This window comes from Takifugu flavidus, chromosome 16, assembly GCF_003711565.1.
Source record: "Takifugu flavidus isolate HTHZ2018 chromosome 16, ASM371156v2, whole genome shotgun sequence".
Taxonomy (NCBI): domain Eukaryota; kingdom Metazoa; phylum Chordata; class Actinopteri; order Tetraodontiformes; family Tetraodontidae; genus Takifugu; species Takifugu flavidus.
This window is the reverse complement of record NC_079535.1, coordinates 1,517,390-1,541,372: the sequence shown is the minus strand read 5'-3', so window position 1 is coordinate 1,541,372 and position 23,983 is coordinate 1,517,390. Positions and strand designations below refer to the sequence as shown.

At 38.8% G+C, this 23,983-nt stretch overlaps 3 protein-coding genes across 6 annotated transcripts in view; 1 reads left to right on the top strand and 2 right to left on the bottom strand.

Annotated features, from left to right (window-relative positions):
- Positions 1-10,521, bottom strand: part of babam2 (BRISC and BRCA1 A complex member 2) — a 63,726-nt gene extending 53,205 nt beyond the window's left edge. The window contains exon 1 of the mRNA XM_057058140.1: positions 10,379-10,521. Coding sequence (XP_056914120.1) covers positions 10,379-10,485 — 107 coding nt within the window. The 5' untranslated portion in view covers positions 10,486-10,521. The remainder of the gene's footprint in view (positions 1-10,378) is intronic.
- Positions 76-22,810, top strand: rbks (ribokinase). 4 transcript variants are annotated; one of them, XM_057058145.1, is made up of 9 exons: positions 76-171; positions 1,941-2,002; positions 7,163-7,295; positions 8,296-8,359; positions 8,695-8,757; positions 9,574-9,738; positions 13,418-13,509; positions 17,631-17,819; positions 22,567-22,810. In XM_057058145.1, the coding sequence occupies exons 2-9, from the start codon at positions 1,944-1,946 to the stop codon at positions 22,738-22,740; spliced, it is 939 nt and encodes a 312-aa protein (XP_056914125.1). In that variant the 5' UTR covers positions 76-171; positions 1,941-1,943; the 3' UTR covers positions 22,741-22,810. The 4 variants fall into 4 exon arrangements, with proteins under 4 accessions (XP_056914125.1, XP_056914127.1, XP_056914128.1 ...); XM_057058148.1 differs by having other exon boundaries at positions 130-171; positions 1,941-1,997; XM_057058146.1 differs by lacking the exon at positions 76-171 and adding an exon at positions 1,850-1,872.
- On the bottom strand, positions 22,535-23,983 carry mrpl33 (mitochondrial ribosomal protein L33). Its single transcript, XM_057058156.1, has 4 exons — positions 23,840-23,983; positions 23,505-23,523; positions 23,314-23,420; positions 22,535-22,886 (listed from the first exon to the last, which is right to left on the bottom strand). Exons 1-4 carry the CDS (start codon positions 23,859-23,861, stop codon positions 22,837-22,839), a joined length of 198 nt encoding a protein of 65 aa, XP_056914136.1. The 5' UTR covers positions 23,862-23,983; the 3' UTR covers positions 22,535-22,836.

Sequence of the window (23,983 nt, the reverse complement as noted above, 5' to 3'; positions counted from 1 at the left end):
TAATTATACACAATAATTAGAAGTACCACGGAATTCGCATATATGCAGCGATAACCACTACTCTGAAATATTAAAATCCTTAGTCTGCTACCATGCTGCCTCTGACACTTTGGCCGTCGCCTGTAGAAAGTATTAAGAATTCTACTCAGCAAGAATTAATCTGATTTTAAGGTATTTAATGTGTCATCTCTTTCAATAAGTATCACAAGATTACTTAAAAAGACAATAGTTTCTTTTAGCGAATTGTGCTATTTCCTTTGATTTTTTAGCGACTTTTTGGCCAATGCCGCTTTACTCCAATGGCTGATTACACACAAACGATATAATAATTGCCCTCCATTATGTGACCTACAGCTGATATATTTTCTTTAAAAAACATCGTTATATATAGGCAAAAGATCAAAATGATTAAACTAATAATGATTGTGACTACAAATATCAGAGGAAGTGTCTTTAAAAAAAAATCCAAGTTAACTTTAATATTTGGTGTGTCCACTTTTTGTAGCCTTTTTTTTTAGCAGTACCTCTGGCATGGTGTCAAAACGTTTCCTGAGAATTTTAACACATTTATCCTTCATCTGCAATTGAAACCAAAGGGTTTCCTTTGTTGTGCAATAGATTTCCCAACATTCTTGAAAATTTGCTCAATGAGATGGACACTGAGATTGGGACATTATAGAGCCACACCTGCCTTCTATTGGCTGTGTGCTTAACATCATGATTGTCCAAAAAGCATGTTACCAAAAGCATGGTATTGGGCAGGTGATGAGTGATGGCTGCTTTCCTCCAAACAGAAAATCCAATCATCGATTTATCAGATAAGAGAATCTTGTTTCACACGTCTAAGAGTCCTTTAGATGATTTTCTTTGCAAACTCTAGGTGGGCTTTTATGTGTCTTAATTTTACTGAGGACAGTTTATCCGGCCAGGCTGCACACGGGCCCCTCTGTGTCATCTTGACATACACCAGCTTTTTCACTGGCTGACTATCCAGGGTAACAGTTTGTAATTTTCAGATAAGGTCAGATGTTATTTGTCCAACACTGGTGAATTTCTGTTGTTGCAAACGTCCTCATGATTCATGTTTCAGTCTGCAGCTGCATGTTTAGTTTGCACGTAGACTAAATACTATTGACATATGACTCTTCAGTCTTGTGAGATAATAGTTTTCAGATCCTCACGCTTATCAGCCTCAATCTCCTAAATAGAGTAGCACGAGTAAGAATTTTTTTGGGGGGTTGAAAATTTATAAGTATGAATAATTCATATTTAGTGAAAGAGGAAGAACATTGCAAGGCTTAATTGTGATATCAAGTGGTGGGACAATGCAGTGCTCATAATATCCTTCTGCATCGGGGATGAAGCGGTTTCAGGTTAGGTTTTCATGCCTACTGCAGGAAGACAATATAGTCTAAAATGTGGGGGAGAGAATTGAGCCATCCAGCAGCCAGCGGCCAGGCTTTCCAAGTCTTCCACTGCCTAGGCAGAGATTTGAAGAGATTAACACACTAGCATCAGCTCTGTTACAAGCTGAGGATTGAATTAATTATAGACTTCACTGGGCTGCCTCACAGTCACATGGTCCAGCGTCTAAAAATCCATAGACACCCCCTCCATTCTCCACCCGCAATAACACTGGATTCTGTCCAACTCAATCAGAAATGAATGTTCTGCTTGTACCTTTTTCTATATTTTCTTCATGCTGATGCTAATGCAGAGGATAAATAGTATCAAATCAGCTCCGTTTGAGAGCTGTCAGAATGGTTTACAAATTTTCCCTGATATGGCTTCGAGCAGTACTTAGATACTATGTTTCTTCAGGAAAAGGTTTTACTGGACCAGCTGAACAGACATCCTTCAATTTAAACACAAGTAATATGTGTTTTAAAATATGTGCCAACAAATATGTACTTTGGAACTAACACACATGTCTTCACCAGACTATGACTGAAAAGGCATTTGATGTGATGGTGGTTGGCTCTTGTATGACTGACATGGTGAGGTGAGTTCATTTTGCACTTGCAAGCTGAATTTAATAGTGCCCTTTTCTGCACATGCTGCAACATCATGAAACAGCCCAAATGTTCTGGTATATTCTTCAAAATACCTTGCTAATTTAGGCTTCAGGAAACTCCTTTGCTTCCTCAGGTGAACTCTACAGGAAGCAGCACAACACATAAAATATGTTACTTGGGCAAAGTAAACTCTCTTTAATATTGACCGATTGTTCATAATTACTAAGAAAATAGTCAGTGAAATATATTGGACTGTATGAGATGTTTGGCACTTGTGTTGGTTGTAGTTTTGTTAGTAACCCTTCCTCATTTATCAGAGCATTTGGAGGAAATGAAAAAATTAAAATTAAGTAAATATTTCTTGTTTCTGCTTTAAGTAACTTGTAAATTGTTCTGTTATTAGCTCTATATTAGTCATTCAATGTTAAAAATAAAGCTGATATATAAATAAACTGATAAGGATGCTATACTTCCTGTTTACTACTTGTTAAACAAATAATTTTGCCAGTACAAAATTTCTGACTGATGTCACCAGAATTTTACTATTTCAGCAGTTTAATTTCAGCCCAACCACTAAAATGCTGACTCTGCAACACCAACAGCAATTGTACAGCAATTATACATTGCTCAGAACTGTATGCAGCTTTAGCTTTTTTATTTCAGAAAATAATTCTGTTTTCTCAGTTCCCTATGCAGGAAAGATGAAAAAGTTGGCCTAAGTCATGGGTAAAATATACCATAGACAATTTTTAAAGATAACAGTATGATTACATTTCTTATACCCTTTAACTATTCCTGGGTTAAACTATCTCTAGTTGCTCAAAAGCAACTAGAGACTATTTTAAATGTAACAGATGATATATAGAGAGATTGGATTGAGTAGACTCTCACACAAAGGCTCCACTTAGGTCAAGTCAATAAGGACAACTACAGAAAGTTTATATCATCAGTTTTCTTAAATTATGCATTGCTAAGACAACCTGAGAATTCATACAACCAAGCCTACACAGAGAACCGCCCCAGTCAGGAATTAAAATCACAGCCTTCTTTCATAAAATGGTGCACATCATAAATGGGATGTTTTATTTAAGATTTGTTCTTTTATAAATGCTCTATATTTCAGGAAAAACCAAAATGCAGGTATAGAAATGTTAAGTTAGGGATCAACGTTTAGGAAATGAGCAATAATCACGGTTCGTGAATGTTCCTACAGGGACTTTTTCTGTCATGTAAGTTTGAGGACATAAAGTCTGATAATGTTTTTCCATCATCCTGTCTACAAAGGAATAGAGGAAGTGCTCTAAATTTAGATAATACGGCTGCTTTTTTGTGTACTTGTCCAAAAAGGCCAAAATGAGAGATAAAATGAGAAGGCCACAGGCCTGAGCATTTGCTCTATTTTCCTTCAGACAACCTTAAAGAAGAGATCACAGGTAAAACAGAGAAACAAGTAAACACCTTTGTCTGCATATTTTTAGATTTATTATGTGTTAACGAGGCTATTATTACGACTGTTGATGTCACTGTGCTCTAAATTGACCTTAGGTGTGAATCTGAGTGTGAGTGTTTGTGTGTCCTATATCAGTTCTGCGATGAACTGGTGACGTAAAGACGGAAGAACGGATGATCTCGATCACTGACAAGTATTACTGTCAGATAACAAATGGTGTAAAATGTCAGCACTGTCATGTTGTGTTTGTTGAGGCATTTACAATCCATTTCTGTAAATCATTTGTCATTTATTCCAGTTTTGCCTAGGTTAAGTAACAGAGCTCTTTTAAGTCTTTAAAGCCAGTGTCAAAGCCGTATAGTGCCCCCTGCTGCTACACTTCTCATCTTTATCAACTGCCTGGTCTTGTATACCCAAATATACCAATACACTCAGCTTGACATTAATATGAATAATTACAAAAGCCTAAAAACATGATGATTAACAATTATGAACAGACATGTGAATATGGACAGAAATTATTCTTTTGCTCATGATTAAGAGAGACAAAAATAGTATAATGAATATAAAAAGTGTATATAACATGTTTAAAATGGGCATTGCAGAATTTATAGTGCAGGTAGGTATATATATGGACACTGGTATGCAGTATTGATGCTGTACGGATGGCAGATTTTGAAACAAATAATATTTATGTTCATTCATCTTTTTTCCCTATTACTTAATAATTGGCTGCTTTCTTTTTTTTAAGGCCAACAGATTTTTTAGCCCACTGATACTCTGCTCAAATATTCTGATATTCTGCTCAAATCATGTCATAAGTCTATTACATCACTTTCAGTGTGTGAAAAAAATATATAAAAAGTGATTCTATAAGCACACACCAGGCAGTGAATAGGTGGATAAGTGGCTTTCTATCCAATCATGAGCTGTTTTTGACCACTGAGTGAATAATAGCAACATGCACGTGGCTGCAGCAAATGGTCCTGCCACACAATAATAAACACCCACATTCTACTCCAACACCGTGCCTGTTGTTCACAAAGCAGTCCATGTTAAGTTTGTCTTTGCTCAACACGTTCTTGACCTTGCTATAGGGGAGCTGTAGCTAAAAGGTTATTAGCAGGCTTTTTGTGAGCTTATTCAAGCATGAGCTCATGCTTGGTTATCTTTGTAACCTGTAATGTGCATTTTTTCATGAATATTTCCTCTATAAGTAAAAGCCATTTATTTCTTTTTGTGTGATTGTGGCCACCAACAGTAAACAAACAAAACATTGGAGAACGTGCACAAGGATTAGCACGTAAACATTCCACTCGTTCCGTGCTCTCAACAAGACGAGAGTGGAGTGTCTCTACAAACCTGAAGAAAAATTCTGATGGCGTTTATGATGATGGAAATCATTTCTAGTAAACAGCCCAAAACTTTAACAACAGCGTCTGTTATTCTTAAACCAAATGCTTATCAACTATTTAGTCATTCACTTTAAAACTTAATACAATATCCATGAATCTAAGTTATTTCTTAAATTAGAGATCATTTGTTAAATGACAATACTGCATTAATTAACAAAAAAGGAATCTCTCTGTATCATCGTTAAAATAAATCAAAAAACTTAAAAAAATAAATTTTGTCAACTTGGAATAAGACTTTTGTATAGCTGTGACTGCCCTGTATAGTAACTTTCAGGACTAGCAGTGGAAATACAGCAGGTCTTTTGTATGATTAGATTTAAGTTAGTATCCATTTTTAAGTATCAAGGTTACATTATTAATTTTACTGACTAACTAATCTAAACAATCAATATGCCCATTACTACAGTGACATCATTGCATGGTTGGTTATGTACCTGTGAGCTATTCTTTGTCATTCTGCCTCATAATGTCATGTCTAAGCTTTTTCTTCACTAAGGCATCATATAATATTCATTAGCAGTTATTAGCACTTTGTAATGCTTCATCCCCCAATCATGTTCTCTGTTTTTATCCCACCTGTCTGACCTATCACCTGACCTTGTTGTTTTCATGCATATGGAAATTGTAAGGATTAGAAAAATATTATTAACAACATATCGGAGCCTATTGATATTGAACGCAGCATGATTGGAGTGCTGTGCCTCTGCCCTCGAGACTCACACAGTAGTAGAAAACCTATTATGTGAAGGAGGTGTGTTTTCCTGTGTATTTACATGTTTGCCCTTTGTTCTGTTTGCTTCTCACCACATTTAAACCTCAATGACCTTGCATCCTGTTATAGCTTTGGGCAGTTTACTGTTTTCACACACTGGTGAAAAGAACAGCAGCCTTTATTACAATCCCCAATGTTTGCCACCAGTGACACACTTCCTGGAAATTCTGGGATTGAGAACACTATAATAGCACACCTGACACATAAATACACAGGCATAATAGACTAAAAACCAGTGTGAAAACAACTTTTACAGCATTTCTGCATCCAGAGAAAACGTTTGGCACTGGGCAGCACTGGCCCAGGACCAACCCACAGCATCTTTATTTGCTGTGTGATGAAGTCTCTTGTCACTCAACCTTATTATTCACTACACTTTGCACCCCCTTAGGGGACCCACCTGTGGCAAATCAAACCTGAGGGGAGGACGGCGATTCAACCCAACCCTTCTGAGTTAGGCATGACAAACATCATGTTGAGACATTTATGACTGTTTGCTGATTGCATCATGTGTGACTTCAGAGAGACATGCACGGGCATATTAGTTGTCTCAGTAGCAGATCTAGAGATTGCTTTGGAGCATGTAAATACATGACATAACTGTATTGTTGCTCCTGAGGATTATTCTTAAGTTTGCAATTTATTGAGCTTTTGATTAACAGCTTTACGAGACAACAAGAAATTTCTCGCAGCTCTGCTTTATTATTCCGCACGACTGTTTGCAGCTGCACCCAGAACAGAAAAAACTACAACACACAAGAAGCAATAGTTACTTTCCACAGCATATTATTATTCTAGCTCAAAGGCCAACTGTGGTCCAACTGTGGTCCACTTACTCACCACTATGTGCTGTATTCTGACGTTAACGGGACATATTCTCCTGCCGACACCTCAGGCAATGACGTGTTTATTTACACAACCATTTTCCTATTTGTCATGTCTATTAACAAAGAAACATCACATCCTCTGATCTATGGATGCTTTTCAATTTGTTGGAACCAGGTGAAGAGCTTAACCAGGCATTGGTGTTCTACATTCATTCATTCATTTATTCACTCATTCATTCCTTGCAGTCTACCATCTCTCTGCAAGGGTTTCATCTGAACAAGGTTTATTTTTATTCATTTTATACCTTTACCTTTAAAACCTTTAAAACAAATAATGGTAGTTTTGGCTTAATTCCGGCCCTCGAGGACTAGAGTGGCCCATCCCTGGTCTAAAGTAACAGCTGTTTTTGGGCGTATATTGTGAAATGTTCCAGATAATTGCAGTAGAGTAGAGGACAGTATTTCCAAATCAGGGAAAGTTAAACTATAATCATGTTGCTGGAACACCACCGGGATATAAGGGATCTTTTTTTTTTTAAACTTTAAGATGAACAACTTTTATTACTCCTTGGGCTCCATGAAATTTGGGAACTTCAACAGTCTAAACTCCAAAGTCTGTCAGTTTGTTCTCAATGCAGATTAAAAAAAATGCTCCTCAGCCCTGTTATTTTTGTCTGCATCAGTCAGACTCCAAGGCTACCTAAAGCTGGGGAAACCATTCATGGCTTTAAGTTCTTCATTGGCTTCGGAGGGAAAGGGGCCAACCAGTGCATACAAGCTGCAAGACTGGGGGCTAGAACCACCATGGTGTGCAAGGTGTGTATCTATAATTAAGTTTGTAGCTCTCTTTCCACAGTCTATGATGCACTCGACACATTAGAATGTTGCTTTGTTTGCTTGTTCATGAGTGTCTGTGAAAATATGCACATTGCCACGTTTCTCCAACCTTCATAGCTCGCTCGGTATGGGATGCTGCTATGGTCCACTGACCATTTAACAACTCTCAGAATGTCTATAGCTTCATTTCACCACATCAGCTCTCCATGCCTCATTTTAGCTTGATCAATACAATGCTGCATGCATACACCCACCCACTCTTCTGTGCCTTCAAACAAGCCTATTCCCCTACCATGCAACCTGGAGTCTCCAATCAGTAAGCTCAGTGTGGCCTCTCAACCTGAACACTAAAGCACCAAAGCACCACCTCTTTCAGAACAAAGACGATCGATCGATAACAACCCAATGTGCAAGGAGCTCTCCGGGCATGGGGAGAACCCAAAAATAGACACCCAGGCATTCAAAAACATCTAAGACGGAAGGCCATGCTTAAAAGAGATTGGGGCCAAGCAGCCAATACCACTCCAACCCATTATCACAGTCAGTTAGGAATGCCCGCATTTTGGCACATTTATTGCAAAGCGTAGGTTCAGAGTAGGAGCCTGAGGGCAAGGTGGGGACCCCTTCCACAACCCAAAGTAGCTACAGATGTGGACATCCCAATGCGTATTGGGGAAACAGGGGAAGAAGGGAAACAAAACGAAAGTGAGGTGGGCATGAAGAGGCGTAAAGGCGGGATCATCTTGTCTTGGAGGCTTGGCGCAGCTGGTCGTGTGTTTGCACGTGTGTACGTTTGTTGACTTTGTGTGTTCAGTTTTACACATTTTAGCAGCGGCACCATGCCAGTATGCTGGCAGGGCACACGTAAATCCAACCCAACTGAGGTTTGAGTACACCATTTTTCAAAAGTTGCCGCTAACCAAGTCTGACCCCTCTCAAAGCTCTATTTTTGCTATCATTGTGTCTCATTCTTTTCTAGGTTGGTAAAGATGTCTTTGGAGACAATTACATCCAGAATTTTAAGGACAATGGTGTACACACAGGTAAGACAGAAGTTTTCTATGGTTACATGCCAAATTTGATAGCAAAAGTTCATCCTCAGAGGGCTGTGTTTGTCTGGCTCTTCTCAAGATATTTTATTCACTGATTTTTTTTTGGAGAAAATGCTTTAAGCAGTGTAAAAATATTTGTATTTGCTGTTTATGTCAAAGTTGTGTTCACAGAAGCTTCTGCATCAGACTCCAAGTAGCCATAGGTTCCCTTTTCAAGGCACCAATAGTGGTTGTTGATGCATTTTACATCTACTTTTTGTTGTTGACAGAAGATGATAGCAATGAATTCTGATGTCAGTTGTTTTACGTCTTTCTGTCTGTCACAGACTTTGTTGGACAGACCCCTGATGCCGCAACAGGAACTGCATCCATCATTGTTAATAATGCAGGTAAAGCCACACGGTGTTTGTAGCAAATGGTTCTACATACACAAGAGTGCACGTGTGCAGTGGTGTCTCTTTCTCTCTCTCGCTCTCTCACGCACAATTCACTCCTATTGAATCATGTTTGCACACTGACTCCACAGTAGATTGTATTATGGGATTTTATTTTCCTTGACCACTTTATCCCTATGCTTTACATATGAGCAAAGACAAGGTACACCCCTGAATGTGAGCATTTGAGGGTTTAGTACCTTGCTCAAGGGTGCCTTGGCAGTGTTCTGAAGGGTGCTGGCACCTCCCTGTGCTACCAAAACACCTCCCAAATTTTCTCCTTGAACCAAGAAACCTCCGCTACCCAGCCCAGTCCCCTACAGGCTGCGCTACCACCACTCCCATCACATCGTGGGACCTGCCAGCACATAAACACACAAACTAAAGTGCACAAATTCGTGTCAAGTACTTTCTGTTTCATATATGTTCTGAATGCACCTCCTGCAGTTGTCCCATTTTTGAACATTATCATGAATATGCTTCTTCATCTGTCACTAGATCTTGCATAAGTCTAAAGGTTCACATAGCATCCCAACAAGCACCTACATTTTACTATTTTGTGTTACAATAGCTTTTGCAGAAGTGTTGCTGTTTGCTTTAAGACTGCTGCAAAACAAAACCCCGATACTATGTCTAATTCTTCAGTGACATATTCTTGGACACCACGCTAATGGTGCCTGTGTAACATGTTATCAACCTGGCCGCATTGCTAAAATTAGCCAATACTTTCCATGAAAGCAATTGTTGAATATTAACACTCTTATGGTTTAGGTGAGAATGCCATTGTGATTGTGGCTGGTGCCAACATGCTGCTGGACAGTGTGGATCTGCAGGAAGCTCTTCCGGCCATAACTCGTTCAAAAGTTTTAGTGTGCCAGCTAGAGATCAACCCGCAGATATCCTTGCAGGCACTACGTATGGCTCAGAAGAACAAAGGTTGGTGTCTATTTGTGACTTTTTAATGTTTTTCAATAAATAAATAAATTGTATTTTAAAACTCTGGGGTAAAATGTAGACCAAACAACCATTCACACTTACATTCATATCTAAGGTCAATTAAGAGAGTCGCTTATTCGCTCGTCCCACAATTGCATGTCTTTGGACTGGCGAGGAATCCGGACTACCTGGAGAGAGCCCACTCAGACATGGGCAGAATGTGTACAGAAAAGCCCCTGGCCCCAAGAGAAATTCCAGCTTGGGGCCATCATGCTGTGAGTTGACAGTGCTAACCACTTTATCACCCTCCAGCTTCTCTGAGATAGCTATCACTTTAAATGTCTGCTTTACATCCTGTAAATCCATCTAAAAAAGCAAACAAGATAAACAGACATATAATATTTTAATTAAATATTTCTCTACTAAACTATATACTCTATATACTATATGCTCTACTTCCTACATCAACCAGTATGTCTTCACTGATATCAGAAGTAGCCCTCGGGATCTTTATCTTCTCTAAAAGAAATATACTTCAGATCTGTTCTCAGCGATCACTTGGTGACCGTTAATCATCTTTAGCAGCATCCTATTTTTAGCAGGCCTGGACGTCATTTCAGACGTCTTAGGAGCCTCTTACCCGTCATACAGCCCTGTCGTTGGTAATCGCTCGTTACAGGCTGCCAGGACGAAAGCGTTGCCTTGTTGCAGATGGGATGCCCAGATGGCCTCACCGAGCGCCACCATCTTTCCTTGGGCACCCCTTCCTAACGTGTTGACTGCACAACAGAATTCAGTGGCTCTGCAGTGCAGGAGAGAGTGAAGGCAAGGGAGAGATGGCAGAGCTACTGCATCACCAATTGCCCAAAATTCTTGCATAAATGGTGCAAAGAATGTGTCTTAATAGGCTTGATGGTGAGGATTCAGTGACTCCAGGGTGTTCAGAGTGCTTCTGAAAATGACGCAAATGTCACCATCAATCTTGATACCAGCTCTCAGAGACGCTTCAGCAAAAAAAAAAAGAAGAAAAAATCATGTCAGAATTTGAGAGGGGAACGTTTTTGAATTTATTTACTATTGAAATTATTTACCATTTAATATTTGGGAGGTAATGGCATTGAATTAACTCTAAGATGTGAGGAAATCGTACGGGTTGTGTAATTTATCTTTTCCTGTATTCCTCCAACTGCTTTTCTGTTTTTCATCAGATGCAATTAGACCCTCTAAAAGGCCTTTCTCATTCTCACTGATGACTCACCTCTTTTGTGTGTGTATGTGTGCGCATGTGTGCGTTATTAGGCTTCCTTATCATCCTTTATTTTCTTTTAAATCGCTTATGACGACAAACTGCTGGTTTTGTACTGTATAAACTGTCGACAGGATGTTGCTGTAGCATCCAAGTGTGTCCAGAGTCTGAACCCACCCGATCACATTGCTGCAGCTGCACCACGTTTGCAACAGTTCACTCACACCTGAAGAGCAAAACAAAGCACCTTGAGACCACAGTGTGGTTGTAATGTTACGTCCTCAGTCCTCAGGGCTGCCCCTAGCAACCAGAGAGGCAGATTCCCTCGTACATCAGCACGTTTGGGATTTCACACAAGCTACTCTCATCCGCATGTTGATAAGCTTCCTCCCTTGATTTTTACACGTATAGTTCATGAACACGCAGCCAATGTGTTTGACATCTATAATGAATTTATGCTTTGAGGGAAACTGTGTGGTCACACTGCAGATGGCAAATGGGAAGCCCAGTCGAGAGAGTGTAAGGCAATTTCGTAGTTAGCCGTTCTGTATGACAGAGTATGAGTAAACCTTTTAAATGATTCAGTGAGACTTTCTCTATTTATCCTCTTTCCATGAGCTTTGTCTGACTGATCTGTGCGACTGAAACATTTCAGTTAAGGTTAAAAATGACTGTTTATGTGATGTTTTTATTTCAAGCCAACAATTGTGTTTGGTGTGGTATAATTCATCTAATTAAGATTGAAGATTGTTGATATTCAACACATCTGTCCCAATAATGCAAAGCTGTTAAGATTACAGGTTCTTTAAGAAACATGTCTTTATTGGATATTCCAAAAAACAAACATCACCATGAATGTAATCATTGATGTAAAAGTAAAATATGAAAAGGAAGACAAAACAATGAAAGGAGAGGAAAGAAGGACATTTTAGCAGGTGGATTAACAATCAAAAATGAATATAGAAATGATGGACTTTAAAGTTTCTTTTTTAATTTTATTTTCACCTTTTGCATGCAGTATATAAATAACATCACTAATTAATATATTAGTATAAGCTAAAAAAAAGGAACACATTAACTTCAAATATTCTTGCAAAACACCAAAAAGTGAACTTTCTCTTTCAAAAACCTAAAATTATTCCAGTGGTAAAATGTTGAAAACATGTGTTCTCAGTTCTGCATCGTGGATGCAGCGATTCTGTCACTGTGATAGCTGTTGGAATATTTTGGCATCTCTGTTGCTCTCCTGCCACATTTTGTGGTGGAAAAGTATTTGCTTGTATTTACTTGTGCTCCACATCTCTTTATTCCATGCGCTGCCTCTCGTTGCCTTTACTGTGATGATTCAGGTCAAATGTAAAATAGTCACACATGAGCTGGTAGTTGGTTATCCTCAAATAAAGTGGTGAGGATAGCAGAAGGCAGAGAAGTAAAACTTGAAATCCAGCTCCCAGATTTTGCATTTTAATGATTTTTATGGAGGATAAATGAGGCCAATGAGATTATTTTGTTACAACACAGCGGTGGCTCAGCAATTATGTCGACAGTCCTGTATGAGTGTGTGATTAAAAAGACATTTTTCCACTTTTACTCACTAGCAGCAGAATCCATCTCAAAGCGCCAGGTGGCCAAAGCCCTGCACAAACCCACGCAGCTGCTCTGTTATGTGCCCACGCAAACATGCATAGACACACTTACAAAAAAAAGCTATGTGAAACTGACTTTTATGTCAGCAACACTAAATGTATATTTCCCTTGAAAAAACATTCATACTTGAGGTTTTATTTCATAAGTAGATATGAAATTAATCATGTTGTCAAGCTAGGCTTATCCTAACACATACAGGGGAATTGTGGTATTAGATGCGTTAATGCTGTCTGCTCATAAATATGCATAAGACAATGATTTGCAACACGTATAGAGGATTACTCCTGGCAAATACACACTCTCTTCCCTCTCTTGCACTCGCTGCTTGTACAGGAAGGGTCAAAACCCATCTCACTCACACACAGGCACACCTATACAGGGTTATATTCTTAATATGGACTCATTTTGTTTAAATTATACACCACATGCAGCTAGTTCTTTTTCCAACTGCATTTTTCATGAACATGATTTTTTTCTTCTCAAAAGAATGCTAATTTAATCGTTTAAAAGGTTTATTTTATAGATTAGCCACTTGAGCTTTGCCTTCAAGTGCAATCCCCAGTAGTTGCATGTTAGCCTTTGTTCCCTTTGAGAGTTTAATTAAGGTAATGTGAGATTTCACAGTGAAATTCATCACAGAACAGCGCACAATTGTGTCATTGCTTTTACATTCAAGCCAACATTCATCTGTACTAATTTCTTTCTTTCTTATTTTGATTGGTTTTTAAACCTTTTTGCATGAATTGGCAGCTGCATGATAGAACACTGCCTCATTTCTTGTTACAGTAAAGACAATATTCAACCCAGCTCCGGCCAGTCCTGACTTGGATCCAGAGTTCTACACAGCTTCTGATGTGTTTTGCTGTAATGAATCTGAGGTGATCATACACACACACACACGCAGACACACATCCTTGTACTTTGATATTTGTGAGGACTTTCACTAAACCCAATTCTATCCTCAACGTTAGAACCAAGAAGAGAATTTTTAATAAGAGTACTGGTCTTGTACTGACATCGAGCAGCAATAATTACAAGTGAGTCTGTAGTGACAAAAAGGTTCTCGCTCTAATGAATGCAAATCTGTCAATGGTTTTGGGACAAAAGCTAAACCCCAGATTTCGGTTTAAGATAATATTTCAACACAATAGCTGAAATGTTGACAAAATGATAGTTTCTTCACTCTTCACTTTTGAAATAAACCAAAGGGTAAACGAAGACATTTGAAAAAAATGTGTCAAACAGTTTTCCAAGTGTAGTTTTGTTTGTTGATAATAATAATGTGTGTGCCTGCGTGTTTGCGTTTTGTGTAATCTAGACCATATTCAACCATAGATATCTCCTGGAATGTATTAATAAGAACAGTGGGGGGGTAACAGTCTTTCATTTTCCAAAACCCATGGAAATAAGGCAACACCTACATATACAACTTAATATGAACAATAAAATATATAAGACTATATCATACACACTAATGTAAGAGTCTCTATTTAGAAAACATCTATGAATGTCAAAGCTAACATGGTTGTTTTTCTTCTGTCCTTTTATGCATAATAGTCACTAAAGTGTGGAGCCGTTTTAATGCCATGATCTTCATAATTCCTAGTTATGTTGCCACAGTTGTACATCGGCCAACGCATTGGTTGTTTGTTGCATAGTTTTTTACAGTTTGGCTTTCCGCAGAACTGTAGCACACTCAGTCAACCACTTGGTCAACCTGTGTGACCTTTAGTGTGACTCAAGGTCACACAGAGCCCGTCACAGTGGAATAGATCATATTAGCGTTAATGGCTGTTAAAATACATGTTTAACTCAAATCTTAACTGTAGCAGCTCTATAATGGCTGCTGTTTTCACCACATCCCATATGGAAATAATTGATCGGAAACGGGAGTTTCAGAAGGTCTCTAGAAGTGGAGAATATGGTCAATGTAAATATCTGTTTATGCACCACTGCTAGTTTTTAATGTATACATTCTTATTATTATCATTATTATTATTATTATTGCTATTGTTACTATAAATATGTTTTTTTTTCTTGACTGCTGTGAGGGTGTTGGAGCCTAACTCAGCTGCATATAGACAAGGCAGGAGAGAACCCTGGATGAGTCAGCGGTTCATCGCAGGGCCCCCTGTGTGGTAACTTGCTCAAGGGTACCTGGGCATCTTATTATTATTATTATTTTATTATTATTATTATTATTATTATTATTATTATTATTATTACTAGTAGTAGCAGTAGTATTCAAGATCATCATAGAACATTATTATTCAAGCAAAGGAAAAAGTATTTTTACGTCAAAACTAAATTAAGGCGTAATCTAATGAGTTTATTACTGGCCCGTTCTGTTTTTGAACTTAACCAGCAGCATCACTACGCCATCGCTACAAACTACAGTTTAAATGATTTCAGTTAGGAGCAGAGCTGTTTTGCAGCCTCAGGTTTGCTCAAATTGTTTCCTCTCATTCTCATCATGAGGACATCAGAGGACTGAGCACCCACACCTATGCACACCTTTTCAAAGTGATTCAACCATACCTCCTGTGTCATGACCCCCGCCAGCACATTACTAACCCGTCTGTAGCCTTTAGCAGTTCATGCAAAGCCTTTGGTATGAAGAGAGAAATAAGAATCCACACACCCTTTTACGGTAAAAAGTGCGATGGCAGCCGATGTCTCAGTGCAGGTGCTGACAGGTGAATGTCAGGGGCAGGAATAGATGGGAACCGTTGTAAAAACAACAAGACAGATGTGCACTTTGGCTGAGTCAGTGACTCCCTGAAGGGAAAATGGGACGCGAGTTTGCCTCTGTTTGATGTGGATGCAGGGTTGACCGAAGCAGCCACCAGGTGTGAAGACATGAAAGGCAGAGTTGACAAATGCTCAAAACTTCTTTTATTTATGAGTGTCAGCCATGATGGTACAGTCATGCAGAGTGCAGGGGCAGAAATAACAGTAAGTTAACACTATTGTATACAGGGAAAAAGGTCTGTCTCTCAAAACAAAGAGAACTACGACGACAACAACTTCTTCAAAATAGGAAAAACAGAACTTAAACATATGAAGAGACAGACTACACAAGATGGGGAAACGCAGACATTATATGTACCAGGCACACAGGAAACAGGTTGAAATAATAAGGGCAGGATAGAAAGTCCCAGAGCAGGAGGTTAAGAAGAGAAAGCAAGACTAACACATGAAATAAAATTCCCTTTTGGTAATATAAATACACAAAATGACCATAAACCACTTTATACCGTAAGTCTTAAAAGAGGTTGGTGTGCGCATGCATGTGACAAGAAGGTAGTAAGAGGAATAATTCAACTTTTTCATATTCCTGCAGAGGGAGGTGCATTGATTTTCTGTCCTGGTGTGAAGTTGATGACTAACAGATATGGTGACTTTTTTCGCTTGGCGTTCGACAACATCAGGGTGGCTGCGGGCTCTAAAAGTACTGGTACTCTCCAGTTTATTTTTGTACTGTCCAAGGTCATTATTCACATTGACTGATCGCAAAAACAGGTGCAGGAGGAGGAAAGAGAGCAACCACGGAGCCCTGTTCAATGGCAGCGAGAGCCCAGCCTTGACCCTACGCTTTTTGGGGTTAAACCTGTGTGTGTGTTTGTGTGTCTGTGTGTGTTTGTAAGAGAAAATGAGAGGAGGGGGGGTCTCGCTTGGCCATGTTTAAGCTAATACGGGGGTGTTGCTTTGGGATGACAAAGTCCAGGTCCTCTTTGATCCTCAGCACACATGCTAAGTTAAACTGCTTTTGTGTGCACGTGTGTGCATGTATGTTTGTGTGTGTGTGTGTGTGTGCGCGCCTTTTATTGCCCACCTGAAGACATTTATTTCTAATTTGCTAAGATCTAAAGGACATCTCACATTGAGGGAAGTATCATAGCCACAGTGTGTCATTTAACAGGTACAGTTATTTTACATTTTGAAGCATAAAAAATTATATATTTAATGAAATGACAATAAGACTTATTTTATGTGATATACACTTATAATACTGTTTATTTAAACATGTTATGCCACATATTACAGAAGTCCCCTTAAATGTTGTTTCTTTAGAAATTGCCAATTTAAAAAAAAACTCTATTTATTGAATCTTCATATTAAAAATATACATCTTCAAACAAATGCATTAGATATGTATATTATATGTTTAGTATAATAATTTGTCCAATAAAACCATTAAAGACGTGTTGCTTGTTAATCATTCAAATATTAAAAATAAGTTTCTTTAATTTTGAAGAGTGTGAAAGTGTGTATGTGTGTGTTTTTAGGACTGATACATTGATATCTAACATATTGCATAATAGAAAAAAAATATATATAAACAATTCTATATATATATAATATATAGAATTGTTTACAATTGTTTACAATTGTTTATAATTGTTTATTATATATATATATATATATATAATGTTTTTTTTTATAACAGAAATAGGGAGACAGAAATAGGGAGAGATCATTCCTCTACTTCTGGGTTTCCTCACCATCATCTGTGCTGTGCCGCTTTGTCACTGTTTAGTCATTGTGGAGCCAGATTAAGCGGCACAATCAAAGGATTCTGACGTTGAAAACACTTGGTCCACAGACAGCGCATGGATCCAGCAAATCCTGAACAGACTGAGCATTTTATGAGTCTGTCTGGTCTGAACTAGTGTGTAATTAAAACACTGACTCATCGCAAAACTGTTAATGCCAAACACTAAACAAAAGCTAATTAGGACTCAGCCATTTTATTGGTTTATTTAAAACACCCAAGACAAAACATTGATACACAATTTTGCATGTTGAAATTTCGATTTTGCAATTGCTTATTTAGGTCTCCGGGGTAATAAACTAACACTGGTTTTAACCCTTTAAACCCTTTCTCTAACCTAGACAAACAAAAAAGCTCAATAATTTAGGCATCCCTTTGTCATCATGTCAAAATGGTATATTCCATGCATTTATAGATAGCTGTATATCTGATCTGTCCACACAGGCTGAAATGCTGACTGGATCTGTGGTAACTAATGTGGAAGAAGCACGTGGAGCTGCTCAGGAGTTGCTGAAACGAGGCTGTAAGTCAGTCATCATCACTTTGGGACCTCAAGGCTGCGTCGTGGTCCAGGCACAAGAGTCTACCTTCAAACACGTTCCAACCACTGCAGTGAAAGCAATAGACACCACTGTAAGTAGTTTAGTACAAGGTAATGACACAATAATGATGGGGGGGAGGTGGGATTATTTTGAAAAGAATGCACTTTTTCGCATAAATGTTATTTTATACTTGCTTAATCATTGTCTATTCAAAAGCAGCCTGAGGTGTGGAGGAGCTGCAGATGCGTCTGTAGCTACCGTGGAAGGGTTTGAGATCACTGGGGATGTGGTGGCCATCCAATTGTTTTTTCTCTCCTTGATTCTAATCTTTTTAAGAGGCCAGTGCCACTCGATTGGGAAGCCAAGCCACTTATCTTACACCGGCCTCTGTGACTTGTTTTCACCACAGGGGCCTTGACTTCCTGTCTCAGAAGTGTGTGTGGAGCTGTTAGCTTCTAAAGGGAATGCGTCATCGCAGAGATGTTAATTGCCTCTTTGATGTATTAGATTTGATTAAAGCTCTTGATTGTTTGTTTAATGGACTGTGTTCATGAATTGTTCCATTTTCTGCTTCTATGATGAAGGAATAATAACAACCTTATTGAAAAAGGTGATGGAAAAATTACAGTATTATATCATTTTCAATTGGTGGGGTTCTGTTTGTGTTGTTGTATTTGCTACATATCGAGTACAAAAATACTCAACAAAGTGGGGAGAATTTTGGCAAGTGAGGACATTTTGACTGTTAAACGATTTTCAGGGTTAAGACGTGGTTTTATGGTTGGGGATAGAATTGGGTGTGTGTGTGTGTGTGTGTGTTGAACTGCAGCTGAACTAAACTGAAAGCAGGTCACTTTGGCGTTTTAAGGAACAAAGGTTTGACTTTCTTGAAAACCACGTGATCTTTCCCAAGCCAAGCCCCCACATTTCCGGGTAGACACAAATAAATTAACAGTTTTCACCCTCTTAAGTCCCCCCCCTAAAAAAAGCAGGACAATTTAACAAGCCCACATCTTTTTTTCTAACCCCATACCTCTCCCCTGACTCACCTCTTTGTTCTGCATCAGTCAGCAGAAAGCTGTGGATCCTGCTGCGTGTCCTCTTCCATAGACACATATGTATCCCCCTTCCCCCGACCCCAGTTCCATTTTCTTTGATGAGGCCGTAAAATCTGAACTGTCTAATTCTTTTGGACATCATAATCCTTTTTCCAGTCAGACCCCTTTTTCAAGGGGGGGGGGTAAAAAAACAACACATTAGCGTAACCATTATCCTCAGCCTGTTCCTCTATAAGGCCTTTTTACCGTTTACCTTGTGTATTGCTGCTGTTTTAATTGTGTGTTTTCCCTCAAGCAGCAGTGACATAAATATTATGGAGGGATTAGCTTTAAGATTGACAGCAGCGGGACCTTTTCTACATAGCAGATTGTGAAATGAGGCTGTATTCAAGGCTGCAGTCGTACAAAATCAACACAATGAGTCACTAGTGGTTTTACAGTATATGATCAAGGCTACCATTCACTTGGGCACCACAGGTGGTGTAAGCTCCTAATCAGATAGGACATAAATGCACCTTTCAACGTTGTTATTTGGACACATGTCTAGTTGTTTTGACTTGTAGGTGATGATATTTTGTCTACTTAATTTTATCTGCCTACTGACTAGTCTGTCCTCTTTGTGTTGGTTGCAGCGAGAAATGTCTCATGCAGGAGTGATGTGAGGGGACATTTGCTACGGTGTTTTTAGGTGTTGAGAATATCCCAAAATATCCATTAAGTACAGTTGCTTCTCCCAACGCCTGAAGATGCCATTCTGAAGATGCAGCCATTGTGTTTTAGACATTCTATTTTATTTTGTGATGGGTCTTAATGGATTTCATGTCTTCTGCAATGCGCTTTCATGTGAAGCGGGGACAAGTCGTCTCCATGGTTTATTCCAATGACCTGGGAATGGTATGAAGTATCACCACGGACTCAAACATGGAAGTTCTGTAACTTTGCTGGAACAGATCATTACATTTGACACAGAACTCCAGTAAAAAAAAAAAATTAAAAAAACCCGAGGGAGTGACTGAAATATACAGCTTTGTCTGGTAACAGTTGCTCCTTCTGTAACAGTTTATGTAATGCATTCTACTCACCAGCCATGAGCAATTACTGGCTGAGTCAGGGTCTGAAATCTGGATGACAAAGCAGATCTAGTCATGTAGAGAATCTCTGCCATATAGCCTCTCTCCTGTCTCAAACTAAGTACAGGCTTCCCTCGCTGAGATCAGTGGACTGGACTTTAAACAGCGCACGCACACGAAATAGCAGGACTTGGGTGGCCCTAGTTTCCACTCCTCTGGGAGGTCTGACCGTCTAAAGCAGAACTAGACATTACAGCTGTAACTCAAGACTTGTAAAAGGTAATCACAGAAGGTAAGGGTGCGCCTCCTGAGCACACCAAATTATCAAGCCTCTAAACTCTGGGTCACAGTTCTCATCAGTTGTTGGCTGGCTAACTGGAAGCTCCAGTAAGCTCCAGTAAGCCAGCATCCAGCATGAGCCACTTTGAGTCATCACTGCTCTTCGGTTAGTAGTTGTTCCCCCCAGGGTGCCTTTCATTTCTAAAGGCTGCTTGTCTAACGGCACATACTTAAAATCCATCTGTTATATCAGTGCAGGGGTCAGGTTTGCACAATGCCTCCGGAGGAGATTTCGAGCAGCAGGTTGATATTGGAGTATGAAAGGTATAGTGTTTAATTGACGTCATTTAAACAGCAATAGTAGCTGCAAACAAATCCAAACAACCGCATCTGCTGCTGTGTTCGTTTTAATTCTAAATATGATCCGAGCACCAGAAAAAGAACGATCTGCTCAGACTTACAAATTAGGATGGCAGACACGATACTGCTATTGCTTTTAGTTTTAATTTGGTGTTTTCCTGCATACATGCCTGCCATCCTAATTGCTAAGGCTGATCTGAGCACCAGAAGAAGAATGATCTGGGCAACAGCATGGAGATCGAGCTGGATGTGGCTAACAAGTGAGAGCATCAAGACTCATCCTTGGCAAGCGCTTGTGTCATTTGAGTGACAGGGCCCCAGATGTAACCCTCACTAAGCTGCGTCGAGGGCGGTATGGTGAGGCCGAATGGCGTTCTGCCTGTCAGCCTCATTGTCAATCTTATTCAGTCAATCCTGTGCCGTCACATTTCAGTCTCGGCCAGTATAGACGTTGGGCAATGGCTTGTATAATCAAATGACCTTAAGTTTAGATGGAGGTTTGACATTTTACAAATATTAATGATAATTCCGCACATGTAATAAGTATGCTTACATTGGTCCTACTGTCTGCTGAGACAGTGTCTCCAAAAGAGATCATGGACATTATATATTTATATACTATACACTGTTTTTTAATTGTTAAAGCTAAGTTGCTTAGCTTTAAGATATGAACAAATCCTGAACTCTTTGAAAATATGTCTTTATATTCTTTTTGAAACTGAATATGGCAAGTAAAAACTGTTGCGCTGTGTTCCATTGGATAAACCCCGGTGCAAGAGTTGCATCAGCATTCCAGTCATGTAAACCACACTAGAACCAGACTGTTGTGGGACAGCTTCACCAAAACCATTTTTCCAAATGCGAACTATTGTAGCCCAGACAGGAGACATAAACACACAGCGGCTTTGAACATAAAAAGCCAGCAGGCTCGTGGATGGCTCTCAGCTCTGATGTCACTCTTTCCAGCATCTCTTCATACCAGGAGTCATACAAGTAGCATCTCACAGGCTGGAGCACAATGATGACCTTTCAAATGTCAAATCAGAACCCCCTTTTTTCCCCCTTGCGGCTCATCACAGCATGCTTTAAGCGTTGTTTAATGTCCTCCAGCTGTTTGGTTCTCTGTTCTTCGGCCCGAGTGTGTGAAAGGGGCAACACCCTCTCTGCACTATTTGCCACTTAATCATTGGCAGAAATGCGTTTTGTGGGACGGGTTACAAAGTTATGAGAGTGCAGAGAGCCTCCACACATTGATGAGTAATGAAACAGACTTGTGTGAACCAATATTTGGGGGGGTAATTTGTTGCATCACATACCATTGCTTAGAAATTGGAATTATGGATGAGTAAACTACTTTGTGCAGCTGACTAAAAGCTGTTTTAACTGCTATTTTATTTGGTCCATGGGTTATTCCTTGCAAGTAAAAGACATTAATGGAAAAAATGAAAAATGCTCTTAATTGATGGGAAAAATATTCCAAAGCAAATCTTTATAAGGACATTTTTTCCCTAAATTTCCTTTAAAATGCTTGCCATATAAGGAATTAAAATAAAAATGAGCTATTCCATTAATCTTGTTAAATGTTACATTCCACAAGTTCCACCAGATAGTGAAAGAATATTAATGAATAAAAGATTTAATGTTGTTATTAATGTTGAATAACTTAAATAACCATCGTCAATTGTGTATTTTTCCTCTAATGACTTTCTTTGCAGACATCCTTAATATCACACATTTTTAATAGTGTCATCTAATCTGCATTAAATATACTTTCTGGTATTTTTCCTCCTATCTATCCGTAGTACAAATTCGGAGCCGAGTCAATATTCTTGCAAAATCTGTTTGAAACGCAACTTAGAGCAGAAGCAATAGCTTATATGGATTGTAGCACCCCCTACTGTTGACTATTTAAATTAACTTGGGTTTTTAGCATTTTAAACATTATTGGATGAAAACTTGAAATTTTTTATACACATTTTTAATTTTAGAAGTTCTCAAAATTGTCATTGTGCTGAGAGACACTCGACTGTACACACAGGTGAAGATTAAAACTATTTTCTTTCCCTCCCAGGGTGCTGGAGACAGCTTTATTGGAGCACTGGCATTTTACATGGCTCATTATCCAACAATGGCTCTTGAAGAGATGACCTACAGAGCCAATCAGGTGGCAGGAGTCAGCGTGCAGGCTGTTGGAACACAAACTTCATTTCCCATCAGAGCAGGCCTTCCAGCTGATCTGTTTTAGTGGCAACTCAGATGTTCACAGCGATATCAAGGTTCCACATTAAAGAAAATTAAAATGTCTTTTGCTGGTTTATAGTGTCCACATGTTTTCTGTCTGTTAGATCGACCTGATCTTCTTCTTCTCCAAGAATAGGACATGTTTGTTCACTGGAAAGAAGAAATGATACAATACATATTAAATCAATGAAGACATTACTAAGGCTAAAGGTCATTAAATTATAGCTCATTCAAGCTCTCAGTTTATTGGAATTCTCTGATTCCAACTGTCAGATGTTCCCAAAATGATTTAATCACTTAAATCAATACATTAATGCAGTTTGCAGACAAATATTCTTATGGAAGTCAGCATATTGCATTCAAAAATTATACTTTAAATCAATTTAAGATTGCATGATAAGGCTTCCTAAAATCAACAAAGAAAATATCACAACATATTTGATGTTACCATTTGCACACTGGGCATTTGTGAGACCATATTGGAATGTAATTACTGCATTTACACACTGAATAAAGCTGGAAAAGGGTAAGGCACGTTAATTAATAGTGCAAAGTTTGAGTGTTGCTCGTTTCTCACCAATTGGATCATGTTTACGCAGAACCAGTTTCTCTCTGAGTCGGTTCCTCTTGGTGTTAAAACAGTAACCTGTTCCTGCTGCGCTCATCATCTGCACCAGGATGGTCCTCACAACAAGAAGACAGTCAACATCATGAATCATGGACTCAAATTCATTTAGTAGAACACACGAAAAAATAACTTCCACTTACTTTGCTTTACCCTTGGCCACTGAAATAGAATAGAGTATATTATTAGAGGTTAAACAAAAATGCATCGTAAACTAACCGGAAAGCTACAATTGTGTCAAGAGGGCGAAAACACAAGAGACAACAGGAGAAGAAACGAAGAATAAATGCGTACGGCGAGAAATATTTGAGTCACTAAAAAGACAAACAACAAAAATAGTAAAGTTGGTTTGTTGCTGACCTATTAGCAACCAACATGATCTACAGAGCTAGCGAGCTATTGTACCGCTAAGTCTAGTGATACCACATAAATGTCCTTAATTTTTAAATTAAATATATACCGTAATAAAGATACTCACGATTTGCAGAAGTGAGGAACATTCTGTAAGACAAATAACAAAAGCTAACGATTATATCAAATAATACAAATCCTGGCTAAGTCACATTGACGGAAAGCTTTTCCGGTAACGCGAGAATCACTTCCGGTTTTTTTAAAGAGGTAA